At 33.1% G+C, this 13,588-nt stretch overlaps 1 protein-coding gene and 1 long non-coding RNA gene across 2 annotated transcripts; one reads left to right on the plus strand and one right to left on the minus strand.

Annotated features, from left to right (window-relative positions):
• Positions 1 to 5,242: 5,242 nt before the first annotated feature.
• Positions 5,243 to 6,434, plus strand: LOC140004915 (uncharacterized). Its single transcript, XR_011812729.1, has 2 exons — positions 5,243 to 5,984; positions 6,363 to 6,434. It is a non-coding gene; the product is annotated as an uncharacterized lncRNA (long non-coding RNA).
• A 2,631-nt stretch (positions 6,435 to 9,065) lies between these two features.
• LOC113738747 (berberine bridge enzyme-like 22) lies at positions 9,066 to 10,734 on the minus strand. The gene has a single exon (XM_027266002.2). It carries the CDS (start codon positions 10,732 to 10,734, stop codon positions 9,106 to 9,108), a length of 1,629 nt encoding a protein of 542 aa, XP_027121803.1. The 3' UTR covers positions 9,066 to 9,105.
• Positions 10,735 to 13,588: the final 2,854 nt, after the last annotated feature.

Genomic DNA, 13,588 nt, shown 5'->3' on the forward strand with positions numbered 1-13,588 from the left:
AGGGCTGCCACATTGAAGGGTATAGAATAGAAATGTGTGAAAGATTTCATTGCCAAATTTAGTAAGTGACAATCATTTTGGAACAGATAAAAAGGGAAGTATAACACTATCAATAGGACGGAAGGAGTAATAGTTTTATTGAATAATTTAATAATCTAAAAGCATAGAAAATAAGAAAAAAATGCAAATCTAATGGTTACCATGAAAACAACAACAAAGAGCATTTTAGTGAAATATAATAGAAATACACATATTTTTTTCATTTAGATGTTAATGCATTCCTTTGATTAAGAAAGGAAAAAATTAATTGTAATAAATAACACATATTAAGCTATAAATGAATTAAAATAGAATTGATAACAAAAATATATGAACATAAAGTCAAATGCTACCAAATATTTTAATATGAACAAAGTAAAATAAATTTGAAACAGAAAAATGTACACTACCTTAAGCAGCGGTGATAATCTTTTTCTTTGTAATAATATGAAATTAATTTTAAATAATATTTTTCATTACATTAACAAAATAACAAAATCTCAAAGAATATAACAATTTAAAAAAATTCATGCAATTCGACGATTTTTAACAAGTGCAATTTAATTTGTCAAATATAACTTTAAATGATAATTCATATTAAAATAAATATAAATATAAATTCAAATAATAATACAAGTGATAATAACATTGTAATCCCATTAAAACTTAAGTTAATTAGTCAAATATAACTTGATATGATCATGTAAATGATATTCCAATTGAATTATATCTCTCCAAACTCTAGAGTTTGAAAAGTCTATTAAAAATATTTGAGCTTCATAACCGTAGATAGAGGATCTTATTTCCCTAGTCAACCTTATAAAACAATGTCACATTCATAAAGAAAGCAAAAGAAAAACTCAAAATTCACCCATAATATCATGTGTCAGTAACGGGAGTTGTTACAGTAACTTTGGGCTTTGCTTATCTTACAGTATAAGGTATCTAAAAGTTGTGAAGTTAGTCAATCCCAACCAAATTTCGTACTACTCAAATCCCAAAGGTGAGAAAAAAGTACAAAAACAAATATTATATTAGTTCCCTCACTTTATTTCCTTCATTAATATTATATTAGTTTCCTCGCTTTATTTCCTTGACAAGATTCATCATAATTTTTTTTGATTCTACAGAAGGCTCCAAATTTTAAAGAAAGAAAAGGGAGACTCCAAACCATACGGCCAGTGTCAATTCACATGCCTGGCAGATAAACCTCTGATTCTCCTGGAGACTCCAAATTTTACAAAGAGATGAAGGGAAGACTCCAAACCATATGGCCAATGTCAATTCACATGTCCGGCAGATAAACCTATCAATGAACACTGCTGAAAAGGTGACTCAACCAAATATAGCTATCTTTTTGTTTGGGTAAAAAAACAAAAAAAATCCCCTATGGTAAACCTAATACACAGAAAAGCCTCTCATGGTTTCAAAATATACAACACGACACCTCGTATTTTGAATTAAATTGTAAAGGTGACGGAATCCGTTAAACTTAACGGAAATGGACGAAATGACAAAAATGCCCTGATATAATTAAGCAAAAGATAGCTCAAAAAAATTATTTGTTTTATTCTCTAGATAAAGAGAATTGAGGGTAAAGGGGTAGAACAGGTATATTTGTTAAAAATTAGATATAAATTTTTTTTCAGGTTGCAATAAGTCATTTCTGTTAAATTTGACGGATTCTGTCACCTTTATAATTTAGTTCACAGTACGGGTTGTCGTGTTGTATATTTTGAAACCACGGGAGGTTTTTCGGTGTATTAGGTTTACTACAGGGAGCTTTTTTTTTTACATGTATAACTTAAGTGTCTAGTTAAAATTCTCGAACGAATCTCCAAGACTTATGTTAAATTTATTTTATTACTACAACAACGGCAAATGGCAAATAAACCTATAAATGAACAATACCAAGCATGATAAACGTATAGATTAACAATGCTAAAAAGGGGCCCTCAACCAAGTATAGCTATCTAGTTGTTTTGTTGGATGACTACATGTATAACCTAGAATCTAGTTAAAATTTTTGAACGAATTTCCAATAATTATGTTAAATTTATTTTAGGGTAAACAACAAAAAACCCCTGTGGTATAACTATCTTACAGAAAAACCCCCTATAATTTCAAATCATGCGTGTTGGTACCTCATGGTTTGATGTAATTTGAACATTGATAGAAATCGTTAAAACAAACGGTTTTAAGTGAAATGACAGAAATACCCTAATAATATAAGCAAAAAATAGCCTAAAACAAATGGTTTTTGATTCATTAGTTTTATTCACTAATAATATAAGCAAAAAATGTCGATTTCTACAAGTTTGAAGCAAATTTGAAGAAGAATCATGGTTATTTTTATTAAGGTATGAGGGGTAAAATAGGTATTTCAGGTCAAAATTTGCTTTAAAAAACTATTTTTGGAAGAACCGCGCTCATTTCAAGCATGTTTACGTCACACACGTTAAATTTAACGATTACCTTTAATTTTTCACTTTACTTCAAACTATGAGGTACCGATGTGTATGATTTGAAATCATAGGGGGTTTTTCTGTAAGATAACTATACTACAGGAGGCTTTTTTGTTGTTTACCCTTTATTTTATTACTACAACAATGGCAAAACTGCAGATAAACCTATAAATGAACAATGCTGAAAGGAAAGGAGGCCTCAATTAAATATAGCTATCTTCCTATTTTTTTTTTTGGACGACTATATGTATAATTCTAGCCTCTAGGGAGTCTATTTCACACAATGCCGAATGAAAATTGTTGAAAGTACATATCAAACAAATATGCTTATCTTTCTATTTTCTTGGATGACGATATGTATAACTCTAGAGGTAGTTAAAATTCTCTACTCCTCTCATGATTTGTTTAATAAACTAGCTCTTAAATGCTGAAAGTATACGTTAAATAAACTAGCTCTTAGTTGTTTACTCTTATGCACTAATAGGCCCCTTTATAACTTTTAAGAGGGTAATTAGGCTCGTGCCTACGGTATAGTTTTCTAATTACTTTTGGGGAATATTCATTCAAGTTTGACTTGCATATTTGTATTTTATCATCCGTTTTTTGCTTTTTTTTTTTTGGGCAAATGAGAAGAACAGCATAAAACTAAATAGTTTTCTAACTGCTTTTGGACATATTAATCAAACTTTTAAACAAACAAAATATGAATGTCCAAATTCAAAATAATATATCTTCTTCAGTGGTTGTTTCTAACTATTATAAATTTGCCCCAAAGGCCATAACAAGTCCAGCTAATGATTGCAAGAAGACTTGGCATCATTACAGATATCTATCTATTTTTCATGACTCCGGAGCTAGTTAAAATTCTATACTCCTTTCATGATTTGTTTAATAAACTAGCTCTTAACTTTACATAAAAGCAACTTGAAAATACAAGTTAACAACATTCACATTTTCTTTGCTAATTCGAATTATTTTTTTGTCATTCATTTCTTAGTCATCATTTTAATTGTCCGACCTCTCATTCTTGATGCTTTGGAAACTACTAGTAGTGTTGTGTGTCAACTACATCCACCTCTTTCTTGAAGAAGCTCTAGTTTGTTACAAACTCTCATTCCTAGGAATCGTCGTCCGCCCATGTGGCGGTAGGTGATTGGCTTCTACTGACATGAATGGTGAACTGGCCTTGGTGGTCTCCGTCTGGATGTGGTCTTCGTCTTCTGCTTGGCCAATTATATTTAAATTTATTTTAAACGGTTTTGGATTTGCAGTTGTTGCTGATACAGTAGAGCAGTTGGTTTGGTATTGTGGTCGTTGACCTCAGAATCAGTTGATATTACGGTTTTAGCATATTGGTCTATTCCTATTTACATTGGACACTCTTTATTGTATTTTGGAGTTAGTGTTTCTTTTCAGGGGTATATTGGTAATGTGGGATTTGTCACCTCTGGTTTGATTAACCAGAAATTCAACTTCTTCTTGGGGTTTGTGAGCGAGGAACCGTACATTTCCTTCTGGGTTTTGCCATTGTTTTCCGAGGTTTAAGTAATTGCAACGATGAACGGAGTTGCTTTTCGAAGTTTTTTTTGTCATTAGACAACTTCGTATGTTGTCGTCCTCCATGAGCAGTGCATGTGATTGGATGCTTGCGAATTGGGCTCTGTTGTGCATTTACGAGGTAACCACTCTCGTCCATGGCCTGTCCTCTTTTACAAATCACGGCATGTTTCTTTGGGGCGATGGGTTGGAGGCCAGAAAGTCAGAAACCGGGTGCTTCTCTCTCTTTTTCGTCATTCTCTCACCTTTTCTTCTCCTCTGCCATCTTCGGCTTCCTCAGGTTGCAAGACTAATAAGGTGATCTTTTTTGCTCTGTAGATTTGCATTAAAAAAACTTTTCTATTTTATTTTTGCACTTTTGGAAGACCTCTTTTCCCCCATTGTACTCTTCTCCCTCAAATGCATCTCTTAGTTTCGGACAAGGGGCACGGACGTGCAACCATCCCAACGATTTTGGCCATTTTCAACACGTGTAATTTTGTTTGTATAACGTGTAATTTTAGTACAAAATTTTGTGGGTCCCACACACGGTGTGAAAATCGATGCACAACTTGTGATTTGGATCGCACAATTTATTGAGGCCAAATCATGACCATTAACAGCTCAGGAGCGGTCATTTTTTGATGACCGCTCCTGCCCCGTTTCCCTTAGTTTCCCTTTCTGACATGTTATGAGGTTATTTTTGTTCAATTATTCCTTATTTTGTTTTGTTTTATTGTTATTGAAGTTTTTTTTTGGGTTAGAAAACACCCTTATTTTGTTTCTTGTATTTGCGTCTAATGTTTTCCATTTGTTTTGGCTAGAAGTTATTATTATTATTTTTTTTATAATGAAAATCGAGCTTCATTAAAATAAATCTGCTTTTGCAGTGTACATAATCTCCTTTGAGAAGTTTACAAACCAGACGTGGCTTTCCTCAATTGACAGAGACAAATGAGACAATAAATGAGCAGGAACATTGTTCTTCCTTCTTACATGTGAAACCCGTGTATAGCAAAAATCCTTCAGCATATCTCTAATGCCTCTGATCAAGTTACCTAACACCGATAAGTCAAGACTTGTGCTATTGATTCTCTGGACAATACCCAAGGCATCCCCTTCTAGAGTGAGATGAGAAATACCAAAATCTTTGGCAAACTGTAAAGCTTTAAGAAAAGCCAAGCATTCCACATGCTCTGCATTATGGGCCTCCGAAACTCTTTCAGCCATTAAAGCTTCCACTTGTCCTTGATGGTCTCTCACCACAACTCCAATTCCAGCCCCAGTATCAGAGAAGGCTCCATCAACATTTATTTTCAAAATACCTTCTTCAGGAGCTACCCACTTGGTCGAACTATCAGTCTTTGGTAACTCAGCTTTGCAATGAAAATTCCAATATTCCTGCAAGAACTCTATTGCATATTCACCAACGCTGAGCGCCTCCCTTACTTTTCCGTCAAAAATCCTCTCATTCCTCCATCTCCAAATTAGCCAAGTAAGTACTGCTGCTAACTCTGCCTCTTGCTTTCCTTGTGAATTCATAACCCAACCAAAATCCCGGCATCCCCTTCTAGAGTGAGATGAGAAATACCAAAATCTTTGGCAAACTGTAAAGCTTTAAGAAAATCCAAGCATTCCACATGCTCTGCATTAAGGGCCTCCGAAACTCTTTCAGCCATTAAAGCTTCCACTTGTCCTTGATGGTCTCTCACCACAACTCCAATTCCAGCCCCAGTATCAGAGAAGGCTCCATCAACATTTATTTTCAAAATACCTTCTTCAGGAGCTACCCACTTGGTCGAACTATCAGTCTTTGGTAACTCAGCTTTGCAATGAAAATTCCAATATTCCTGCAAGAACTCTATTGCATATTCACCAACGCTGAGCGCCTCCCTTACTTTTCCGTCAAAAATCCTCTCATTCCTGCATCTCCAAATTAGCCAAGTAAGTACTGCTGCTAACTCTGCCTCTTGCTTTCCTTGTGAATTCATAACCCAACCAAACCATTCCTTGAAATTTGGGGCACAAGAGTTCTCTAACAACTTCTGTTTGTCAAGTCCTTTCCACAAATCTTGGGCAAACTCACACTCAAAAAATATGTGTTTATCAGTTTCCACTTCACACCCACAACATCTGCAACTTTGATTTTCACATCGTACTCTAGCACTTAAATTACGACCAGTGGGTAAAATACCTGAGCATGCCCTCCATATGAACACCCTGACTTTTGGAGGAATATTTAGATGCCATAAAAAAAAATTCCTTGTTATTACTTTGTCTTTCATTTTGATGATGCGTTATATTAATGAAATGATATGTCAGTGAACCACAAAATCGATATGGATGTTTCCGCCTTCCTGCCCATGAACTCTGATAGTGGAATAAGCAAATGAAGAGGTAATACTACTTTTTGTCTTTTATATCAATACTATTTTTTCGAAACTCCAAAACTTGGGGTTTCCCAATCTTTACTTTTATTATTATGCCTCCTACTTATCGTTTCGCCTCTTTATGATTTAAGTTTTAATCGGATTCCATAGCTATTTCTAGAAGTGGCAAAATGGATAAATGGTTGATAAATGATTTTTGTTTAATGGATAGTGGATAAAATTAATCCAATTCAATTACAACCATTTAGTAAATGGATCTAGATAGATAGGGTTTAAATGGATAATGGGAAACCATAATCCATCCATTTAACCCATTAGTAGAGTAGACTAGTACTGTATTTTTTTTTTTTTGGTGTGCATATGGATTCTCGTTGTCTATATTCCGTAGTCCATATTTTGTTGTCCTTGCAAGTTTTTTTGGTTCCTCGATGATGATTCACAATTTTAGTTCACTCCCACACCTCTTTACTGCTTATCCTATTCTAATTCATTAAATTAGGAATTCATCAAAATGATTATAATGATTGGTTAGAATGTAATCCAATAAATCTAAAACAAAGATAATGTGATACGAAAGTTCTGATTCATAATGCTTAAAGATTATCTCAAGCCGCTACCCAAAAAATAAAAAAAAAGGAGCGATTTTTTTCATTTCCATAATGTGTAAAAAATTGGCAATAAAAATTTCATTCTATATAGCAAACTATCTTACTAGAAAATTTGAGTGAAAATGAAAAAGATTAAAAAAGAAGAAAAGGGGCAGTAACTGGTTAAGGTTCAAATCTAAAGAATTAGTTTTGAGTTTAAATCTCTTTCTTCCTTCTGTTTCTTAAGTTTTACCCTTTTCCTACTGAATTTTTTTTTTAAAAAAAGCAACTTGAGTTCAAACATTTGATAATGATGAATTTAGTACTTGGAATAGATTTAGGCCCTATTTGGGGTTGCGGTGCTTCCGGTAAAAATGCATTATTAGGTGCTAAAAGTAAAATATTTGGTGAATATCATTTCATAAAATTAGAAGTGAACTTTTTTGTGTTAAATGCATTTTTAGCAAAAGGTTAAATTTGGTACTTTCATAGTAGCTTTTGTGATTTAAAAAATAAAACATTGAATTTAATCATTTTATCCTATATTATGAACTAAATAAAGAGATAAATACATTTAAAAATTTTTAAATTACATATTATCCAATACAATAAGTATTTATTGAACTATATTTCCAAATAATATATTAAAAGCACTTAAACACTTAATAAGTATTTTTATTAAAAACTCTATTGAAGAATTACTTTTTAATAAGTTATTGCAACTCCAAACGGACCTTAGTAGAAGGCAAAGGACATGTGATTATTAAGCAACTAAAGGGAAAAATCTACAAAAAAGAAAAAAACGAAACTATATTGAAGGAAGTACAAGACAATAACAAAAAAAGATTCTTCTCAAATTTAACCAACTCATTGAGGCCAGTTATCAATATTTTGACTATTTGTTTCTAGCTCCACTTCTTTTGTGAGAATTATACAAGCGTTCAGACATGATGTTCTCCTGTTTTGTGGGCCCACAACGCTGACGCTTTCTGGAACGAAGAAGTTGTGAGTCCTGGGTCTGTCCGTCTTCCCGTTGCATTCTATTTTGCTAAATTGATTTATACGGATCTAGCGGATAATCCATGCAAATCCATCAATTTAATTGATTTTAAATAGTTATCCATTTAAAGTTATCGTCCTTTTTTGAGTCATCCAAATCCATTTAAACTTGGTTTATATAGATGCATAAATGGATTTGAATCCATTTTGCCAACTCTAGCTATTTCCATAATACTGGAAAGTTAGGATGTTGGAGTAAAATTCAGAATGCATAAGAAACGACTTTTGGATTACCAATCGAAGATACCGATCATGATGTCTGCAAAACACCACATGGAAATTATTAACTGCCCAATTTCCAAATCGAAAGTATCTAGGTTCTTAATCTTCCTCATTGGAGAAATTTATCAAATAACAAAAAATCATTCCACAGTGTTAAAATAGTTAGGCAGATAAAAGATTTAGAAATTTATCTGAATAATAAAAAAATCATTGCACAGCATAAAAATAATTAGCAAATAAAAGATTAAACAGTTTAAACCAAGTACTCCAACATCCTAACTCATTAGATTCGGTTCCACCGCCGGCTTAACATAAACTTTCGCACTATCAACTGAATTTTAGAAATATCTAATTCAACTTGCTCCAATCAATAAAGTGAAAATTCACACTTTAAATTTTCAATTGTCCTATTTCCCGTAACTAACTACTACATCAAACCATCTAACCGAAGCAAAACTTTCTAGTTTTCAACACCCAATTTGATGACATCAACAATTTGTAATAAAAAAGGAACCATCCCTATTTCCATATAACGACGATTCCTACGTGTCATGGGAGCTTTCACCCTTAGTCTATATCGTAGAAGAAGATAATGAATGCTTGTACAACCACATAGAGTCATGATCAATTCAACATGAATGCATTGTTTATTATTAAAAAAAGATAATAAATGCTTATACAACCATACAGAGTCATGATCAATTCAACATACACTTGATATATATCCTGCAAGACTGGTTGTATTTTGATAAAGAAGTATATCATGGTAGGCAAACTACGCAAATGCATCTTTGTGCTGTTTTAGCCTCAAAATAAAAGTGGAATACTTTGTTCATTCCTGAAGAAGTTGCTAGGATCAACCTTGCTCTTTATCCTTGCCAACTTTTCAAAATTGTCTTTGAAGTACATTTCTCCCCATGTCTTTGCTTCTTCATACTTGTACTCCTCTCCATTGACCCCCAAATCAAGATCCCTGTAATTGATATATGCAGCTCTAGGATATTGAGAAACAAATGGCTCCATTTTCTTATGGAGCCTTCTTATCCATTCAATATGCTTGTTGCTCTCACTTTGGTTATTGTGCTTCCAATTTACCAAGTATTGTATGTTATACAATGTCCCATTCCTATGTGGGAATGGAAGTTTAGACTCGCAAATTTGACTCATTCTTCCACCAAAAGGATCTAATATCATCATGGGACTGTCTTCTTCAAGAAACATTTTCTTTATCAATACCCATGCCTTTTCTGGTATTGGTCGTATAACAAAATCAGATTTTGCCTTGTAATAAGCAGGCGTGCTCCTTTTGCTCACCAAATACTGCAACGAACTTTTAGGTATTTTTGACGCGAAATAAAGCGCTGATTTGATCCATGGAACTTGATAGCATTCTTTCTTGATGCAAGGTTTCCTTTTGCAATTTTTAATTTCAGTGGGATCTTGAAAGCAATCTCTAACCTTTATCCCAAATTCCGGCAAGTATCGGCTTGATAAAGTAACAAGCTTATCAGCCGTCCCAAGATACAAACCTTGAAAGGAAATCTGAACAATCTTTTCTCCTCCTTTTACAACTGGTGCTTGATTTTGAAGGATCATTCTCACGAAAAGATCTTCAGGAAATTGATGGGCAATATTTTGCCATCTCTGGATCAATTTTATATTGTTACGATCAAGCTTTCTACGAATTGTGAAAGCTGTAACCTGCTCAGGAACACGAGATAGCTTGAGTTTCCATGCAAGTATTACCCCAAAACTTGCTCCTCCACCTCCCCTTATAGCCCAAAACAAATCTTCACCCATTTCTCTCCTGTCAAGAATTTGTCCATTGGCATCCATAACCCTTGCATCTACAACGTTATCAGCAGCAAGACCATACTTTCTTAACAAAGTCCCTATGCCTCCACCACTTATGTGTCCACCTGATCCAACTGTAGGACATAGCCCACCAGCAAATGCATGGGTTTTACTTTTTTGAGCAATTGCATAGTAAAGTTGGCCTAGAGTCACCCCAGTTTGAATCCAGGCAGTTTCACTTTCCAGATCAATGTTAATGGATTTGAGATTGCATAGATCAATCATGATGAACGGGGATCGACAGCGGTATGAGAGGCCTTCATAGTCATGTCCCCCACTCTTGACTCTGACTTGTAAACCAAGCTTTTTGCTGCAAAGAATAATGGATCTCATTTGGGTCTCATGATATGGTGTAACAATGAAAAGAGGGAACGCAGATGTTGAATTTGACCATCTTGAAATTTTTTGGGCATATTTCAGGAGTGATGAGTATTCTGGAGAATTAGGCTTGTGAATATATTTTTCAATGTTTTCTTTGGAACTGGTGGATATGCAATGAAGAAAATCTTCAAATGCATTACAGGTTACTAAGACAAATAATGGTATCAACACAAGGGATTTAAGAGCATGTCTACTACCCATGGATTCTATCCTTTTGATGGTTTTGTATAAGAAGAGGTTCTTTGAAACGAAGCACAAAAAGTATATAAAGGCCAAAAGGTAGGAAACTTTGCACTCATGAAAATCTAGGACTTTAAACTTCTATCTTTCATGGTTAAGGAATATCTTTCATGATTTTCTAAATTAAATGGGTTGAATTATTGTAAGATATGCAGACTAAAGTGAGAAAAGATAGGAAAATAATGAATTCAATGCATAAAACATTAATTTGGATACTTTATTCTGTAGTAGAAATGCAAAATTTGGTTCCATAACGGTAGGAATTAATGCATCTGATATGCTCTGAAACGTAGAGACAAAATTGGATCCATAACGGTAGGAATTAATGCATCTGATATGCTCTGAAACGTAGAGACAAAATTGGGAAAGCACCAAATTTTGCGTTTCTACTACAGAATAAAGTATCCAAATTAATGTTTTATGCATTGAATTCATTATTTTCCTATTTTTTCTCACTTTACTCTAAATATTTTACAATAATTCAACCCATTTAATTTAGAAAATCATGAAAGATATTCCTTAACCATGAAAGATAAATTTAGAAAACCATGAAAGATATTCCTTAACCATGAAAGATAAATTTAGAAAACCATGAAAGATATTCCTTTACCATGAAAGATAGAAGTTTAAAGTCCTAGATTTTCATGAGTGCAAAGTTTCCTACCCTTTGGCCTTTACATACTTTTTGTGTTTCGTTTCAAAGAACCTCTTCTTATACAAAACCATCAACTTCTATCTTTCATGGTTAAGGAATATCTTTTATGGTTTTCTAAATTAAGTGGGTTGAATTATTGTAAAATATGCAGAGTAAAGTGAGAAAAGATAGGAAAATAATGGATTCAATGCATAAAACATTAATTTGGATACTTTACTCTGTAGTAGAAACGCAAAATTTGGTTCCATAATGGTAGGAATTAATGCATTTGATATGCTCTGAAACGTATAGACAAAATTGGGAAAACACCAAATTTTGCGTTTCTACTACAGAATAAAGTATCCAAATTAATGTTTTATGCATTGAATTCATTATTTTCCTATCTTTTCTCACTTTAGTCTGCATATTTTACAATAATTCAACCCATTTAATTTAGAAAATCATGAAAGATATTCCTTAACCATGAAAGATAGAAGTTTAAAGCCCTAGATTTTCATGAGTGCAAAGTTTCCTACCCTTTGGCCTTTACATACTTTTTGTGCTTCGTTTCAAAGAACCTCTTCTTATACAAAACCATCAAAAGGAAAGAATCCATGGGTAGTAGACATGCTCTTAGATCCCTTGTGTTGATTCCATTATTTGTCTTAGTAACCTGTAATGCATTTGAAGATTTTCTTCATTGCATATCCACCAGTTCCAAAGAAAACATTGAAAAATATATTCACAAGCCTAATTCTCCAGAATACTCATCATTCCTGAAATATGCCCAAAAAATTTCAAGATGGTCAAATTCAACATCCGTGTTCCGTCTTTTTATTGTCACCCCATATCATGAGGCCCAAATGAGAGCCATTATTCTTTGCAGCAAAAAGCTTGGTTTACAAGTCAGAGTCAAGAGTGGGGGACATGACTATGAAGGCCTCTCATACCGTTGCGATCCCCGTTCATCGTGATTGATCTGTGCAATATCAAATCCATTAACATTGATCTAGAAAGTGAAACTGCCTGGATTCAAACTGGGGTGACTCTAGGCCAACTTTACTATGCAACCAGTTTTGTACCCGTTCGTTGAACGGGAATCGTCAAAAAATAATAAATTATTTAGCCAATTTTATAAAAATGTCGATATGAAATACAAATTTAATGTATCTTTTATTATAACCTTTCTTAAATACAAACTTAATGTATATGAAAACTTACGATGAAAACACTTGTTTAAATCATCTCTCTTCATACAAAACAAATAGAAAATAAAACCAAAACACACAAAATTCAAGATATGTTACTAAATGCCTACAATTGAAGATGAACGTGTCTTTTTAAAAAAAAAATGTGTATCGAAAAAAGATGTACCTGATAATCAAGAGGAGTGAAAACCCAAAATCGATACTTTAATAGGCCAACCGCTTGCACTGGAAATACTTAACCATGAATTTGATGCTTGAAATTCGTTTATTAGAGGCTATATATAGGCATAAGAATTGATAAGCATATAAAGAGATATTGATAAGAATATTAAAAGTAATTTTATCTTAATTTAAGTTGCTTAAAGTATTTAATTTTGGGTAAGAAATAAGAATTGATAAGGATATAAAGAGATATTGATAAAAATATTAAAAGTAGTTTTATCTTAAATTAAGTTGCTTAAAGTATTTAACTTTGGGTAGGAAATAAGAATTGATAAGGATATAAAGATATTGATAAGAATATAAAAAGATAAGAATAAAAAATAGTTTTACTAAAGGCGTGCATGTTAAAGAAATTATACGGGTCATACCTTGTTATACCTAGAAGTTCACAAATCAAAAGAGAAGCAAGTGGCCGCAAATATATGATTATGATAGAATGATAATCTGCCGCAAATATAGGATAGAATGCTTAGGACGGTTATAAGGATGGTTTTATAAGTCATACATGGATGATAAGGACGGTTTTATATTTGAAATTAAATTTAGATAGATATTGATAATTGATTTCATGCTTATGAAAAGAGAGAGATAAACTCCATATAGAGCATAGGTTATTTTTTAAAAAAAAGGTGGAAATTGAGATGGAAGAACGTAGGTTATTTTATAGAGCGAGTTGAAACTACTTGCTGTGTCGTTAAGCCACATAGGAAAGAGAAAGTATAACGTGATAAGAATGAGAATACGACTTTAT

The sequence above is a fragment of the Coffea arabica genome, chromosome 4c (assembly GCF_036785885.1).
Source record: "Coffea arabica cultivar ET-39 chromosome 4c, Coffea Arabica ET-39 HiFi, whole genome shotgun sequence".
NCBI lineage: Eukaryota > Viridiplantae > Streptophyta > Magnoliopsida > Gentianales > Rubiaceae > Coffea > Coffea arabica.

What these genes read in the sequence shown, in the direction of transcription:
- LOC113738747 (XM_027266002.2), bottom strand. Translation starts at nt 10,734, where the DNA reads ATGGGTAGTAGACATGCTCTTAAATCCCTTGTGTTGATACCATTATTT.